This window comes from Sorex araneus, chromosome 3 (assembly GCF_027595985.1).
Source record: "Sorex araneus isolate mSorAra2 chromosome 3, mSorAra2.pri, whole genome shotgun sequence".
NCBI classification, from domain to species: Eukaryota; Metazoa; Chordata; class Mammalia; order Eulipotyphla; family Soricidae; genus Sorex; species Sorex araneus.
In genome coordinates this window covers 87,837,244-87,851,867 of record NC_073304.1, presented here as the reverse complement: position 1 = coordinate 87,851,867, position 14,624 = coordinate 87,837,244, and the positions used below count along the sequence as shown (strand labels likewise).

The 14,624-nt window shown below is 45.1% G+C and overlaps 1 protein-coding gene and 1 non-coding gene across 2 annotated transcripts in view; one reads left to right on the top strand and one right to left on the bottom strand.

Moving 5' to 3' along the window:
- STARD9 (StAR related lipid transfer domain containing 9) overlaps nucleotides 1–3,730 on the bottom strand; it is a 99,244-nt gene extending 95,514 nt beyond the window's left edge. Inside the window, exon 1 of the mRNA XM_004609784.2 lies at nucleotides 3,623–3,730. Within this exon, the coding sequence (XP_004609841.2) occupies nucleotides 3,623–3,669 (47 nt within the window). The 5' untranslated portion in view covers nucleotides 3,670–3,730. The remainder of the gene's footprint in view (nucleotides 1–3,622) is intronic.
- On the top strand, nucleotides 830–936 carry LOC129403813 (U6 spliceosomal RNA). Its single transcript, XR_008629473.1, has one exon. It is a non-coding gene; the product is annotated as a U6 spliceosomal RNA (small nuclear RNA).
- Nucleotides 3,731–14,624: the final 10,894 nt, after the last annotated feature.

Genomic DNA, 14,624 nt, shown 5'->3' with positions numbered 1-14,624 from the left:
TAGGGAGCAGCTTGGGCTGGTAAATCAAATTTTGACTTAACTTTTAAACCTTTAAGTCCATTTTATTGTCTGGAAAAACAACAGCAAAAAAAGAGGAAGCTTAGACCAGATGATCTCAAAGAGTTCTTCCCAAGTACAACAACAGATCCAGTGACTTCGTTAACTGAGTTTGTGCCAATGACTTATTGAACCTTGGAATGAACCACAAAATCTGCAGAATCCCTAGTTCTAGATGAGCCTCAGGGAAGACAGTGAAAATTTAGAGATGAAGGAATATGCAGGATTCAGTAACAGGACAGAATTTATATTGATCTCTCTGCTGAGCTCATTCTGATTTTTTCCATTATCCATATCTTCCAAATGTATGTGCTGAATTTTCAGCCTGCTATAGTCTATTCACACCTGGACATCTGAGGCTTGACATTCTATCACTTGCTGCTCAGGAAGTTAACTTCAGCTAAAGGTAAGTTTTATGTTCTTTTCTCATCACTTTTGTCTTATGAAGTGTCATTCTGTACTGTAGCTGAGCTACAGTAATAGTTAAGACTTATTTCAACAGCATTCCCCTTATTTTAATCTATATAATTATAAATGATAGAATTGAAATATTACTGTCAGTAATCAATTTTGTTATCCTGGGCACTCTCAAGGGTAGTTCTTATGAGGTCAGGCTAATTACTAAGGAGCTCATCTTGCATGCAGATGGCCCTAGGTCAATATCTAGTACTGTATGTGGTTCTCCCCTGCTCATTCCAGAGCCAAAAGTAACTCTTGAGGACCATAGGAAGTAACGCCCCCCCCCAAACACACAAATAAGAATATTTTTGCCATGCTCACTTCGGCAGCACATATACTAAAATTGGAACGATACAGAGAAGATTAGCATGGCCCCTGCGCAAGAATGACACGCAAATTTGTGAAGCATTCCATATTTTTGAAAGAGAGAGACAGACATAGAAAGATTGTGCTCATCTGTGGAATCTAAAATAACAGAGTAGGAGTCTAACACCTAAGAATAGTAGAAATAAGTACCAGGAGGTTGGCTCCATGGCTTGGAAGCTGGCCTCACATGCTGGGGGAAAAGGCAGTTCAGATAGAGAAGGGAACATCAAGTAAGCTCTGGTTGGAGGACCCGCTCGGGAGGGGAGATGCGTGCTGAAAGTAGACTAGAGACTGAACACGATGGCCACTCAATACCCCTATTACAGACCACAACACTCAAAAGGAGTGAGAGAGAACAAAAGGGAATGCCCTGCCACAGAGGCGGGGAGGGGGGCCCCCTCAGGGTGAGGGGGGATGGGATTGGGAGGTGGGAGGGATACTGGGTTCACTGGTGGTGGAGAATGGACACTGGTAGAGGGAGGGGTGCTCGAACATTGTATGAGGGAAACACGAGTATGAAAATGTGTAAGTCTTTTACTGTACCCTCATGGTGACTCACTAATTAAAAAATAAAAATAAATTTTTTAAATGAAAAAATATATATTTTTGCCAAAATAAATTCTCCTAAAGGTTACCTCAATAAGATAGCAGTTGGACCATGATACCTCCAACCCTTGAGCCACTATATCCAGCTATGAAAGAGGGCGCAAGTAATAAACAAGACTTTTACCAGTATAAGTCATATACAGAGACAGATGTTCAGGTTTCTGCTACTTCCTCCTTTCTTCACTCTACCTTTTTTTGGGGGGGAGAGAGAAGGGGCACACAGCGGTACCCAGGGCTAACTCCTGGCTCTGCTTTCAGGGATCATTCCTGGTGGTGTTCAAGGGAAAATACAGGGCTCCAGGGATTGATCCTAGGTCAGTGGCATGCAAGGCAAGCACTTAACCTGCTGGGCTATCGCTCTGCCCCTTTCCTGTACCTCTTTTGCTTCTCTACTTTCCTGTTTTTCTTTTTTCCCTTTCCATCTAAATGTTCTCCTCATTCTGTCAAGTGCTTATCTTTTCAAAGCCTCCATATCAAGACATAATCCCTGCTAGTATCAAATTTTATCATGGTGGAACTATGCCTTTCTTTCTATTTTTAAAAGAAGGGGCAAGGAGGGCATGCACTCTACCATCAAGCAACATCCAAGCCACACCTTCTGTCTGCCCAATTTTTTCTTTCTTCCTTCCTTTCTTTTTTCTTTCCTTATTCCTTCCTTCCTTCCTTCCTTTCTTTCTTTCTTTCTTTCTTTCTTTCTTTCTTTCTTTCTTTCTTTCTTTCTTTCTTTCTTTCTTTCTTTCTTTCTTTCTTTCTTTCTTTCTTTCTTTCTTTCTTTCTTTCTTTCTTTCTTTCTTTCTTTCTTTGTCACATAGATGATGTTCTGATGCTCAGGGGCTAGACCTGGATCTGTACTCAGAAGTGCTAAGGGGAGTATATGGGATGCCGGAATTGGAACCTGGGTTGGCTGCATGCAAGGCGAATGCTCTACCCACTATATTATCAGACCAGTCCTGCCCCCCTTTATTCCCCTTTTCTTTGGTTTTGAGCCACAAACACTTGTGCTACAGGCTTACTCCTGGCTCTGTGCTCAGGGAGGAATCCTGCCAAAGCTAGGGTTAGAAGTGCATATGGGGTGCTGGGGATAGAATCCAGATTGCCTGTGTGCAAGGCAAGCATCCTACCCACTGTAGCCCAATTTTCAAGCCAGTTTTTTATCCAAGAAAATTGAAAAGCTCCCCCCACACACCCCGCCTTCATACACACACCAATTCAATCTATGCCTTCAGGTCCTAGATATGCACCACCAGGTTTACTTCCTTCCATAAGTCATTTCCCTACGTAATCCTCTCCCCAAACAATCCAAACTGCTGTTTCCTAACAATCCAGGTCTCATGCTTTCCAGTTGTTCTTACTACGTAGCGGGCGTTTTACACCTTCCCCGCCGGCCACCAAATTCAAATTCAAAAAGATCTTTAAAAAACAAACAAACAAACAACAATAAAAACAAAAACCCGGAAAATAAAATCACCTGCCAAGTTTCCCTTTCCTTCCTGGCCAAACCAAGGCAGGGAACTAGAAAGAACAAAGGCGGAAAAGACGGGGTTTGCGTCCTGGATGCCCCCAGCGCAGAAAGATGCGGGATCTCCTCGTCCTGGCACCCTGGGGATTAACTCCCCTGGCTTTACACACGTGCTGTTGAGCCGAGGATGCTACCGTCACCCTCTGCGCCTCAGTTTCCCTTGCAATCTGCCTTTCTCCACATTGCCACGGAGAAACTCCGACGCGCACACACAGTCCTGTGCCTCGGTCCTTACAAACTCTCTCCTGCGCCACCAAAGAGACTGTCACCCTCTCCTGGCTGAAAGCGACTTTCCCTGCACTTGAATTCACTTCCCCAAATAAAAAGGCCCACCCCGTGCAAGTAGACGTGAATCGCGATCCTTAAGATCCCGAGAGCAGGACTCCCGGGGCCGTCCAGGGGCTACTCTCCCCGCTGGGAGTCGACGCCAACACAGCACCAAACGCCTCGTCCAGCTTCCGGGTGGGACTTCGGAGCCAGACCGGGACTCGGACTCCAGGGTCACTTTGTTTCCGATTTTTCCACTCCAGAATCACTTCAGAGGCGAAGGCGAGGGATCTCACCCTGCTCTCAGCTTATCTGACGCTTCAAGCGCCCCCTCCCGCCCAGACTCACCTCTTGCTGAGGGGCCGGACTCTCAGGGCCACCCGCACGTTTGCCATACCCCGATCTCGGCCCAAACCCGGCAGCTCGACACAGCCACAGCATCCCCAGTTTGTAGAGTCACCGAGCCAGAACCCCAGCCCCAGCCCCAGCCCCAGCCCCAGCCCGGCCCCGCCCGCCCCACGCGCCTGGGGACTGCGCTCACCAGGGAGGCCGGCCCGGGGCGGTGCCTGCTGAGGCCAAGACCAATCCTGAGCCAGGAAGGCCGAGGATGCTCCGCCCCACTCCGCCCACTAGACTCCGAGAACGACCCCGCCCCTGCACGCGCCGGCGCCAGATAGGGGCGGCACCTCCAGAGCCTCCGCCAATCCCGAGCTCGGTAGGCCGGCGCGCTAGGCGGCCTAGGTGGAGCCGATTGGCCAGGCTCTCCCACTAGGAAGCTGGCTTTTGTTTTCAGGCTGACTCCTAAACAGTGTAAGTAAATCCGTTACATCTTGGTTACAGAGTTTAAAAGTGATATGAAAGATATTTTTACTCGTTTCACTGGCCTGTGTTTATGTTGTTTGTTTTTTTTAAAAAGCAGCCCGACACATTTATTTTTAAAAAGGGACTGGAGAGATGTTACAGCAGGTAAGGCGTTTGCCTTCCATTCAGTCGACCCGCGTTCGATCGTTGGCATCCCATATAATCCCCCAAACTCCGCCAGGAATAATTCCTGAGTGCAGTGCCAGGACTTAGCCCTGAGTATCTCCGAGTGTACCCCCACACACACAAAAAAATAGTTTTAAGGTTTTAAAACGTCTACATAGTAGGTATTCCTACTTAGAAATAAAACAGGGCATATAGAAAAGAGAGTTAAAAGGAAAATACAGACTAAATGAGGACATTTGACTTGGATTAGTCCTACACTCCTTGCTAATAAACTCTTTGAACCTAAGTCACTTAACATCTTACATCGGAGCTTATGGTTTTGCAGTTCCTAAGCGAAGGAGGTTGTCTCTCATCACTTGGAATATGGAGTTTAGAGTGGTCCCCTGTGAGCTGCTTTGTGCTGGAACTTCATGGCACCACGAAGTTTATGGTTGAGGCTGGAGTGCTATCGGCCAGAATTGGATCATTAACTAATCCAATAAATAACTTTTGAGCACTTACTGAAGTTGTGTAGGGAGGTGAATCCCACTTGGCAATGAGTTTGGGGTTGTAATAAAAACCAAGATATGCTATATAACTGAGTTACCTTGTTGCCAGCACTTCTGCCAGTCCATGAAAAAGAAGGCTGCACCAGACTGGACCCCCTAAAGCCTCCTAAGACTCAGAATGAACCAGTCCAAACACAAAGCCGAGCCCCTCTGGAGAGCAGAAACAAAGACCCTGATAAGAACTGAAGGTAGATCACAAAAGTCCAGAACTTTTCTCTTGACAACTCTCCAGCAACTCTAGCAATGACTCTTATTTGCTTCATAGCCCCCAAGCACTTTGTGGAAAGGTCTATAAAAACTAGACGAAGCTGAAGAGAGTATGGGGTCAAAGCACTTGCTTTGCAACTGGCAGACTGAGTTCCATTCCTGGCATGACATATGATCCCCCTGAGCACTGCTACTAGTAACCCTACGTACAGAGCCAGGAGTAAACCCTGAACACCAACAGGTGTGGTCCCCAAACCAAATAAAAAACAACCTTGCCAAAGTGAGGCAGGCGCACATTCTACCTTGGGAGTCACCCACAGCCCTCTACTCAGGGTTGATGTTGTTTGGGCCACACCTGGCAGTGCTTGTAGGCCCATATTCTATGCCATGTATCAAAATGGGGTCAGCTGTATGCAAAATATGCACCTTAATGCCTGTACTTTCTTTGGCCTCTTCCTGTTTAGTTGGTATTTTTTTTAATGTAAGAGTACTGCTATTTATTCAGCCATCGATTAAGCTGATTGAATTGGGCATGACCTCCACATTATTTTTTATTCAGAATGTTAATTTTATTTTCTGTCACCATCACTGTCATCCCGTTGCTCATCGATTTGCTCAAGCGGGCACCAGTAATGTCTCCATTGTGAGACTTGTTACTATTTTTGGCATATCGAACACGCCATGAGTAGCTTGCCAGGCTTTGTTGTGCAGGCTCTCCAAGGGACGGAGGAATCAAACCGGGGTCAGCCGTGTGCAAGGCAAACGCCCTACCTGCTATACTATCACTCCGTCCCAGAGTATAGGATGGAGAAAAAAAAACAAGAAATTTTATTATGTAAAAATCATTATTATTTTAATAACCATGAGATACAGTTACAAAGCTTTCCTATTTGAGTTTCAGTTGTACAATGATTGATCACCCAACCCTCCACCAGTGCACATCTTCCACCACCAACAACCCCAGTATTTCCCCCAATCCTACCCAGTATTTCCCCCATCTCACCCTTCCCCCTGCCTCTATGGCAGACAACCTCCCCCATACTCTCTTTTGTATTGCTTGTTATGAGAGCATAAGATGTCGCGTGGCTGTCACAGCAGCCTTATGTTCCTGGAACTCCAAAATTATTCAGCCATCGATTAAGCTGATTGAATTGGGCATGACCAAATTAATCTAATCTAATTAAACCTAATCCAAAATTAGGGCTCCAGATAATTAGGGCTGGGGAAATCTCTGCAGTGAGATACTTGGTTTGGAGATTCTTCAGTGCGTCTCTGGATCATGGCAATTAAGAGCTTATGTAGTAGCAGGAGGCAGTTTGTGGGCGAGACCTCCAGGGTCCCATGGTGGACAAGGGGAGGGGAGGGACTGACCCATCCCCTATCCCTTGAGGCCTAGAGTTGCTGTCACTGAACCCATGTACATGCACTTCTCATTGGGTTATGGGAGTTGGTGGTCACTGGAGTTTTTTTTGTTTGTTTTTTGTTTTGCTTTTTGGGTCATACCCGGCGATGCACAGGGGCTACTCCTGGCTCTGCACTCAGGAATTACTCCTGGCAGTGCTCAGGGGACCATATGGGATGCTGGGAATCGAACCTGGGTCAGCCGCGTGCAAGGCAAACGCCCTATCCGCTGTGCTATCACTCCAGTCCCGGCCACTGGAGTTTTTAGGGGGCAGGTGGAGGGACAATGGTCACCCCTGTCTGGGGCACTCTGGTGAAGTAGGTCTGGATTAAAGTCCGGAGACATCTCTGCAGCGAGCTGCTCAGTTCGAATTTTCTTTTGTGTGTCTCTGGATCATGACTCTTGTTTCCATTTTTTCCAGAGAAATAAACTATTGGCATAAGCCCTGCGGGGCACACCCACTCACCCACAGTGCTCTGCACCGCTGGCTCTAACAGCAGTTTTTTATCTTTCAAGATATACAGGTCTCTGAAATCATCATCATCATCATCATCATCATCATCATCATCATCATCATCATCATCATCATCATCATCGAATTTCTCGAGCAGTCTCAGTAACTTCTCCATTCATCCTAGCCCTGAGATTTTAGAAGCCTCTCTTTACTCGTCCTTCTCAATGATGCTGCATTGGAGGGTCTTTCAGGGTCAGGGGAATGAGACCCAGCATTGTTACTGGTTTTGGCATATGAATACACCATGGGGAGTTTCCATGTGGGCAGGGAACTCTCGGTAGCTAGCCTATGGGAGAACAGGGCTATAAGATGTCATGCAGTCACAAAGCAGCTTCGAGCTTCTGGGAGCTTGGTTTTAAGTCTCTGGGTGTGAGCCATTGGTGGGATTACACGGCACTGGAGCAGTCCCTGGGTGTGACTGCCTAGCTACTGGAAAATGGGAAAACTGGGCGGAAGACGCCTAGTCCCAATCCGAGCAGGCTTGGAGGTCTCAGGCCCCGGTCCCACACACCTGGGTTCCTCTGCCTGTACCTTCATGCATGAGGCTCGTCCGAATGTGTGGAGAGGGGCCTTGAGCATGGCTGTGGCTAGGCTATGGAGGTCTTCAGCCACGGGAGTGCTGTTCTGGGTGAGGAGGGAAGCTGGAGCCCACCCCCTCCAAGGGGTCCTGGGAAAGACAGCCAGGCACGCAGGCAAGAGACTCTCTGCACGGGTCTCTGAAATAAGGCCAATAAATGAGCTTGTGTAGCTGAGCTGGAGGGGGTTTGTGGGTGTAGCTCCCACATACCTAACTTTTGGCCGTTTAATTTCTTGGTAAACTTGACCCCAAGTTGTCAGGCTCCAGCCAAAGGCACAGCGGCAATTTTGGGGTATCAGGAAGCCTGAAGACACCATCAGGTTGCTGATGCACTCGCCCCTCAGGTACAGATTGACCTTCTGGAGGCACCATAACCCCCTCCTGTTTAGTTTTAAGCTTTATTATAATCTTTAGCTGTCATTTTATTAAGTCCATTTTTAGTTTGAGTTTTTTAGTAATTTTTATAGATTTCACATTGTTGTTTGGTGTTTGGGGGCACCCCTAGTGGTGCTTGGGGGAGCATGCAGTGGGCAAGGGGTAGAGCCCAGGGCTCTAACTTGCAACATATTCACTCTAGCCCTTTGAGCCATCTTCTCCTGGCCCCTTTTTTTTCTGATTACATTTAACATCGTTATAACTGTTGTTTTAAGCTCTTCAGGCAGGCTATTTGTTTCATGGCATTTAAAATTTTCCATGTTTTCCTCATTATTTATGGCATATTTGTTAGCTCAGTTTAATATCTTGTGTTGAATATTGTGTAACTTGAGTTGTTGTCTTCACTTGGCTAACTCAGCGGACCTTATATGAGAGGCATATAAACACAAACAGCAGGCTATAATTCAAGGATATTTACCCAGCTTATTGCAATGTTTGTTGCTCTCTTTACTGCGACTCCTATACCTATAGAGATGTTTGGAGATCTCGTGCAAACACAAGGAAGAACGCAAGGCAGCAAAGAGCAGAGTAAGGTATCAGGAACTCAGGTCTCCCAAGGGGCTGCAGGTGTCTGAGATAAAGAGAAGCAAGATTTGTAATTTCCCTCTGCAGGTGTGGATGTGTATTTGGGTGACATTCAGAAGTATTCAGGGTCTACTCCTGAGTCTGCTCAAGGGTTATTTCTAGCAGTGCTCAGGGGTCACACTTTGCTGAGGCACAAACCCGGGCCTCCTGCATGCAGAGAATGTGCTCAATGCCTGACCCACCTTTCCAGCCCCTCTAGGCTGGTTTGGCTGGTTTTCTAGACAGTTCAGGTGTCCACTTATACCCGCATAGTCACTTAGACCTGGCCTGGAGGTTCTGCCTTCAAAGTCTTTGACAAGCTTGAAGACATGAGGAGGAGGATGGAATAGCTGCGGCCAGGCCACAGTCTCACAGGGCACACAGTGACGTGACGGTGATTCTCAGTTTGTAGGTTTTGTCAACATTCTTTTTTTTTTTTGCTTTTTGGGTCACACCTGGCGATGCACAAGGGTCACTCCTGGCTCTGCACTCAGGAATTACCCCTGGCGGTGCTCAGGGGACCATATGGGATGCTGGGAATCGAACCCGGGTCGGCCGCGTGCAAGGCAAACGCCCTACCCGCTGTGCTATCACTCCAGCCCCCTGTCAACATTCTTTTTAATGCCTCTCACTTAAATACGGATAGGGAGGCTGATCAGAAAACTGGAATGCTGCATGCAGAAGGCATAAGTGCATAGGTTCCATCCCTGCCCCACCATGGCCCCTGAGCACCGTCATAATGACCCTTAAACAATGCACCAGGAACAGCACCTGAGCACTGCCCAGCATGACCAGCAAACCAAATAACATTATAAAAAGTGTATAGAAACTTATTATATGTGAAAAATCAGAAGCAAATGATGAAATATTATCAATTCTGTGGAGTCCTTGACAGATGGAGGTGCAAAAACTAGAGGTGGGTTGATGCTGGAATAATTTGCCTGGGATTCACTAACAGTACTCTAAATCACAGAATCTCAATCAAAAAAAAGTTTTAAATAAAATTCTGTGGAGAACAAGATGGAGTTTCTAGTCCACATTTACTTGCAATATGAATACTGATTCTAATAGTAAGTGTAGTGAAAAAAATATGTTGGGGGGCTGGAGCAATAGCACAGCGGGTAGGGTGTTTGCCTTGTACACGGCCAACCAGGGTTCGATTCCCAGAATCCCATATGGTCCCCTGAGCACCATCAGGGGTAATTCCTTAGTGCAGAGCCAGGAGTAACCCCTGTGCATCACCAAGTGTGACCCAAAAAGCAAAAAACAAAACAAAACAAACAAAATGTGTTGAGGCCAGAGTGGTATTATAGGAATAGGGTGCTTGCTTTGCACGCAGCCAACCTGGGTTCAATCTCCAGGATCCCATCTGGTCCCCCGAGCACCGACAGGAGTCATTCCTGAGTGCAGAGCCAGGGGTAATCCCTGAGCATCGCTGGTTATAACCTAAAAAAACTGAGAAAAGAGTGCTGGAGCAATGGCACAGCAGGTAGGACATTTGCCTTGCACTCGGCTCACCAGGGTTCGATTCCCAGCATCCCATATGGTCCCCTGAGTACTGACAGGAGTAATTCCTGAGTACAGAGCCAGGAGTAACCCCTGTGCATCACCAGATATGACCCAAAAAGCCAAAAAAAAAAAAACTAAAAAAAGAAAAACTGTGTTATGTGTTTGAGTTGTTTATGTTTTTAGCAAATATACACTGGAGATATTCTACCAAATTTACTGATGTTTTCATCACTTGAAAAAACTTGATTAGGGGGCTGGAGCAATAGCATAGCGGGTAGGGCATTTGCCTTGCACACAACCAACCTGGGTTTGATTCCCAGCATCCCATATGTTCCCCTGAGCACCGCCAGGGGTGATTCCTGAGTGCAGAGCCAGGAGTAACCTCTGTGCATTGCCGGGTGTGACCCAAAAAGCAAAAAAAAAAAAAAAAGAAGAAGAAGAAAAAACTTCATTATCACCACCTTCACATGTAATTGTTTTGTTTCAGTTTTAGGGATTCTCTATTTTAATTTCATTTTACAGTTATAGATTTACATAGTTACAAAGTCAAATTTAGGGTCAAAACAGAACTGCCTAGCATTTTGCAAAACCCCGAGTCTGATCCCCAAAACATTCCCTACCCTACTTCCCAAGAGTTAAAAAAAAAGTCAAATTTATAAAATCTGTTCAGAAGTCCAGCTTCTGCTGTATTGTCTATTTCGTACCAAAATTAACATATATGTATGTTATGCATGTATTATATATATACACATAAAACTAAGAAGCATATATGTGTGTATATATATTTATATAGGGGGGTTGGGGCTACACCTGGTAGTGCTCAGGGGACCAAATGTGGTACTGTAAGTCAGCAGGATGCAAGACACAGCTTAATCTCTGTACCATCTCTTTGACCCCAAAGAATTTTTGTTTAGAGCAGCATGATTTACAAAATTATTCATAATTGGACTTTAAAAATTTATTTTTAAAAAGAGATCCCAAAACTTTAAAGATGTGCACCATAGTCCCTGAGCACCACCAGGAGCAATATTGAGCACAGAGCTTAGAGTAACCCCTGAGCAACACTGGATCTGGCCAAAAAACAGCTCCCCCAAATGTATTTATTTTTGGTATTTGGGCCACATCTAGTGATTTTCAGGGCTTACTAGAAACTGTTAAAATTACACTTGGGGGGCGGGGCTGGAGTGATAGCACAGTAAGCAGGGCATTTGCTTTGCACGTGGCCAACCTGGGTTCGATTCCCAGCATCCCATATGGTCCCCCAAGCACCACCAGGAGTTATTCCTGTGTATATGAGCCAAGAGTAACCTCTGTGCAATGCCGGGTATGATCCAAAAAGTAAAAAAAAAATTACACTTGGTCTGTAGAAAAGTTACTGGGTTGAATTTTTTGTTTCTTTTCCATTTTGTTTTTGGGTGTGGGGGGGGTTCTGTTTCTGTGTTTAAGCTCCCCACAGCGCTGGGAAGTCCTTATGGTACAAGGGATGGAACCTGGGCCATGTGCATGCTCCAGCCTGTTGAATTACATGGTCCAAGACCATTTCATTCTCATTTCTCATGCTGGAGCAGGCTATGACTCTGCTGAATTCTATTATATTCATTTTTTAATTTTTTTTAACTTTAGGGCCTGAAGGAATAAAAGGAACAATTAGAAAGGAATTAGGAGCTACTGTAGAAAGGAAGGAATTAGGAGTTACCATCTTTGCAACTTTGTATTTATCATAATCACTTTCACTTATTATGGGGTACTAGGAATTGATTTTTTTATGTATCATTTAAACTTACCAAGAATTCACAAAATGAGCACTGTTACAGTTTCCATTTTATAGATAATGAAACTGAGAGTGATTTTTAAAAAGTTAGAACACTTTTTTTTTTTTTTTTTTTTTTGGTTTTTGGGTCACACCTGGCGATGCACAGGGGTTATTCCTGGCTCATGCACTCAGGAATTATTCCTGGCGGTGCTTGGGAGACCATATGGGATGCTGGGATTCAAACCCAGGTCGGCCGCGTGCAAGGCAAACGCCCTACCTGCTGTGCTATTGCTCCAGCCCCAACACTTCTAACTTTTTAAAGACAAAAACAAAAACAAAAACAAAAAAACAAGCCAGGCATAATTCTAAAGTCTTTTATTAGCTAGGGAGAAGCTCTGTGGGCTGGAATACACATTCTGTATGAGGAACCCTGGGTTCAATCTTTTGTACCCCTGGTCCCCTTAGCACCTGTGGGAATGAATTCTAAGAACCACAGAGGAAGTAACTGCTAAAATACCTCGGTATAGCCCAAAAACAAAACTATTGATTACAGGACATACCTCACAGGTTTGAGGGCCCACTTCCAGCCTTGGCATTTCTTCCCATCCTAAGATTAAGAGGGATTTGGGATGAAGAGTAAAGTTGAGGTTGGGGATGTAATTAGGTAGGAGAATACATACTTCCAATGTGTGAGGCCCTGGGTTTGAGCCCAAACATCACATACATACACACAGACACAGACACAGACACAGACACACACACACACACACACACACAGAACAGATGAATAATTTTCTTTAGGGGATTCCCAGGGCTTACAGATGGGCAAGGAGGCTAAACTCAGGGCCTCACACATGTAAGATATGATTCCAGTCCTTTGAACTATCTAGAAGTCTAGAATAATATACTTTTTTTGTCTTGGGTTCACACCTGTCCTATGTTCACATAGGCTCAGGGGACTATGTGGGGTACCAGGGACAGAACATGGATCAGTAGCCTGCAAGAAAAGCACCTTACCCACTGTACTATCTGGCCCAAAGCATATTTCTCTAAAATGTCTGTCTCTATCCTCCAGGGCACTTTTGGATGGGGGCAGGCCTGTTCCCACCCAAACAGAACCTAATCTGTTGAAAACTTCAGGTACAGAGGTCCTTGTGGCTGAAAACTCCAGGCCTTCTTGGAGTCAGGAATGGGTGACCCCCCACCCCCTCTACTTTTAGAAGCCCCGAAGTCATGTTCACGTCTCACCACTACTTCCATGTAAGCTCATCTACCAGCATTGTTCCAGAGATTCAAGTAAATCTTGAAAGAGGTTACCGAGCCGCAAAAATTTCTCAGTCCAGGTGACACCTCCAAGGCACTCTCAGAGGGTAATTGGCTAGTTCCAACCCAAAGCCACGGCCTATTTAAAAATTTAACTCCTGCTGGACTTCCCAATTCAGAATTCTGGATTTTCTGGAGTGATGTGTCCAATATTTACAACACTGACAATCTCAGTAAGTAGATGGAGGGCATGTAACATAGAAACCAACCTATCTCAACTAACAAAAACATTAACCCAGAAAGTTAACTTGCAACAGCTTAGTAAAACTTCAGACAAGGACTTAATGTCCCCATGGTGAGATACAACTTTCACAAATTTCCTTCTACGGAAACAGTTTTTGATCATTCTGTTAGACATTTAGGGGTAACAAGCAATACAAAATAAGTTGTCCGCCTGCTATAGATAGGGCAGGCTTGAAGGGTGGTTGGGAAAATGGAGACAATGGAGGAGGGAAGGGTCCTGGGACTGGTGTTGGAATACTGAATACCTTGTAACAAATCATCATCAACAACTTTGTAGACCATGGTGTTTAAATAAAGTGTGTGAATAAAATTAAATAAATGATCTGTCTCTATATATTTATTTATGTATACACACATATATACAAGTATCTATGTACACTGAGCAGTGCTGGGGATTGAACAAAGGCCTTACACATGCAAGACAATTGCTCTACTGCTAAGCTAAAACTCTGGTGCATAGTTATATTAGATCTACACTGGATTCACTGAAAAGCGGAATGAGAGCCAAAGAAATAATCCAGGAGTTTAGGTTCTTGCCTTGCACCATATATAGTCCCGTGCACTTCCAGGAATAAGCTATAATTATGCCCTGCTGGGCATGGCCCCAACTCCTACCTCTCTGCGGGGGAGGTAGGGGGGGAAAGGGAAAGAAAAGTGGAATGGAAATACATAAAAAATAAAGGAAAACTCATCTTTGTCTTAATAAACATGGAATCACAGTATTTCAACATAAAGTATTTTTGTTGAATAAACATAGTATTTCAACATTCAGTATTGTTGGCAGGAAGCAAAAACAACTCACTTATTACAATTGACTAGAAATGGATTTCATATGATTACATATAATTAAGCAAAAATAAATAGCTGATGATCACTTGACATGAATATTTTGAAAAAGAACTTCAGAAGTAAATGGTAAAGAGGATGTTGTAACATCATATTTATGAGGGTGACTGCTACGCCCACAGCTGTGACACCTGTGTAGCTGTAGCAAAATGCTGCTGCGCTGGAGGTCTGCAGATGAGAGGTTGAGGTGGGAGCTCCCCAGAGCGGGGCCTCAGGCAGTTCCCCTACAATCTGTGGTCATCACGTGACCTGATGACACCAGAAACTGCTGGAGCACAAGACAACCTTGGTTTTGCCTTAGCTTAACTATCTGTGCCTTTCTTCTGTGCATTACTTATCTGTGCATTCGTATTGGAACAGTATGAGCGTTTCCTGATCAGGATGTTGCCGACACCACAGGCCGGCCAGAATTAGATGACTTAATATCTGGAGCCCCCCTTTT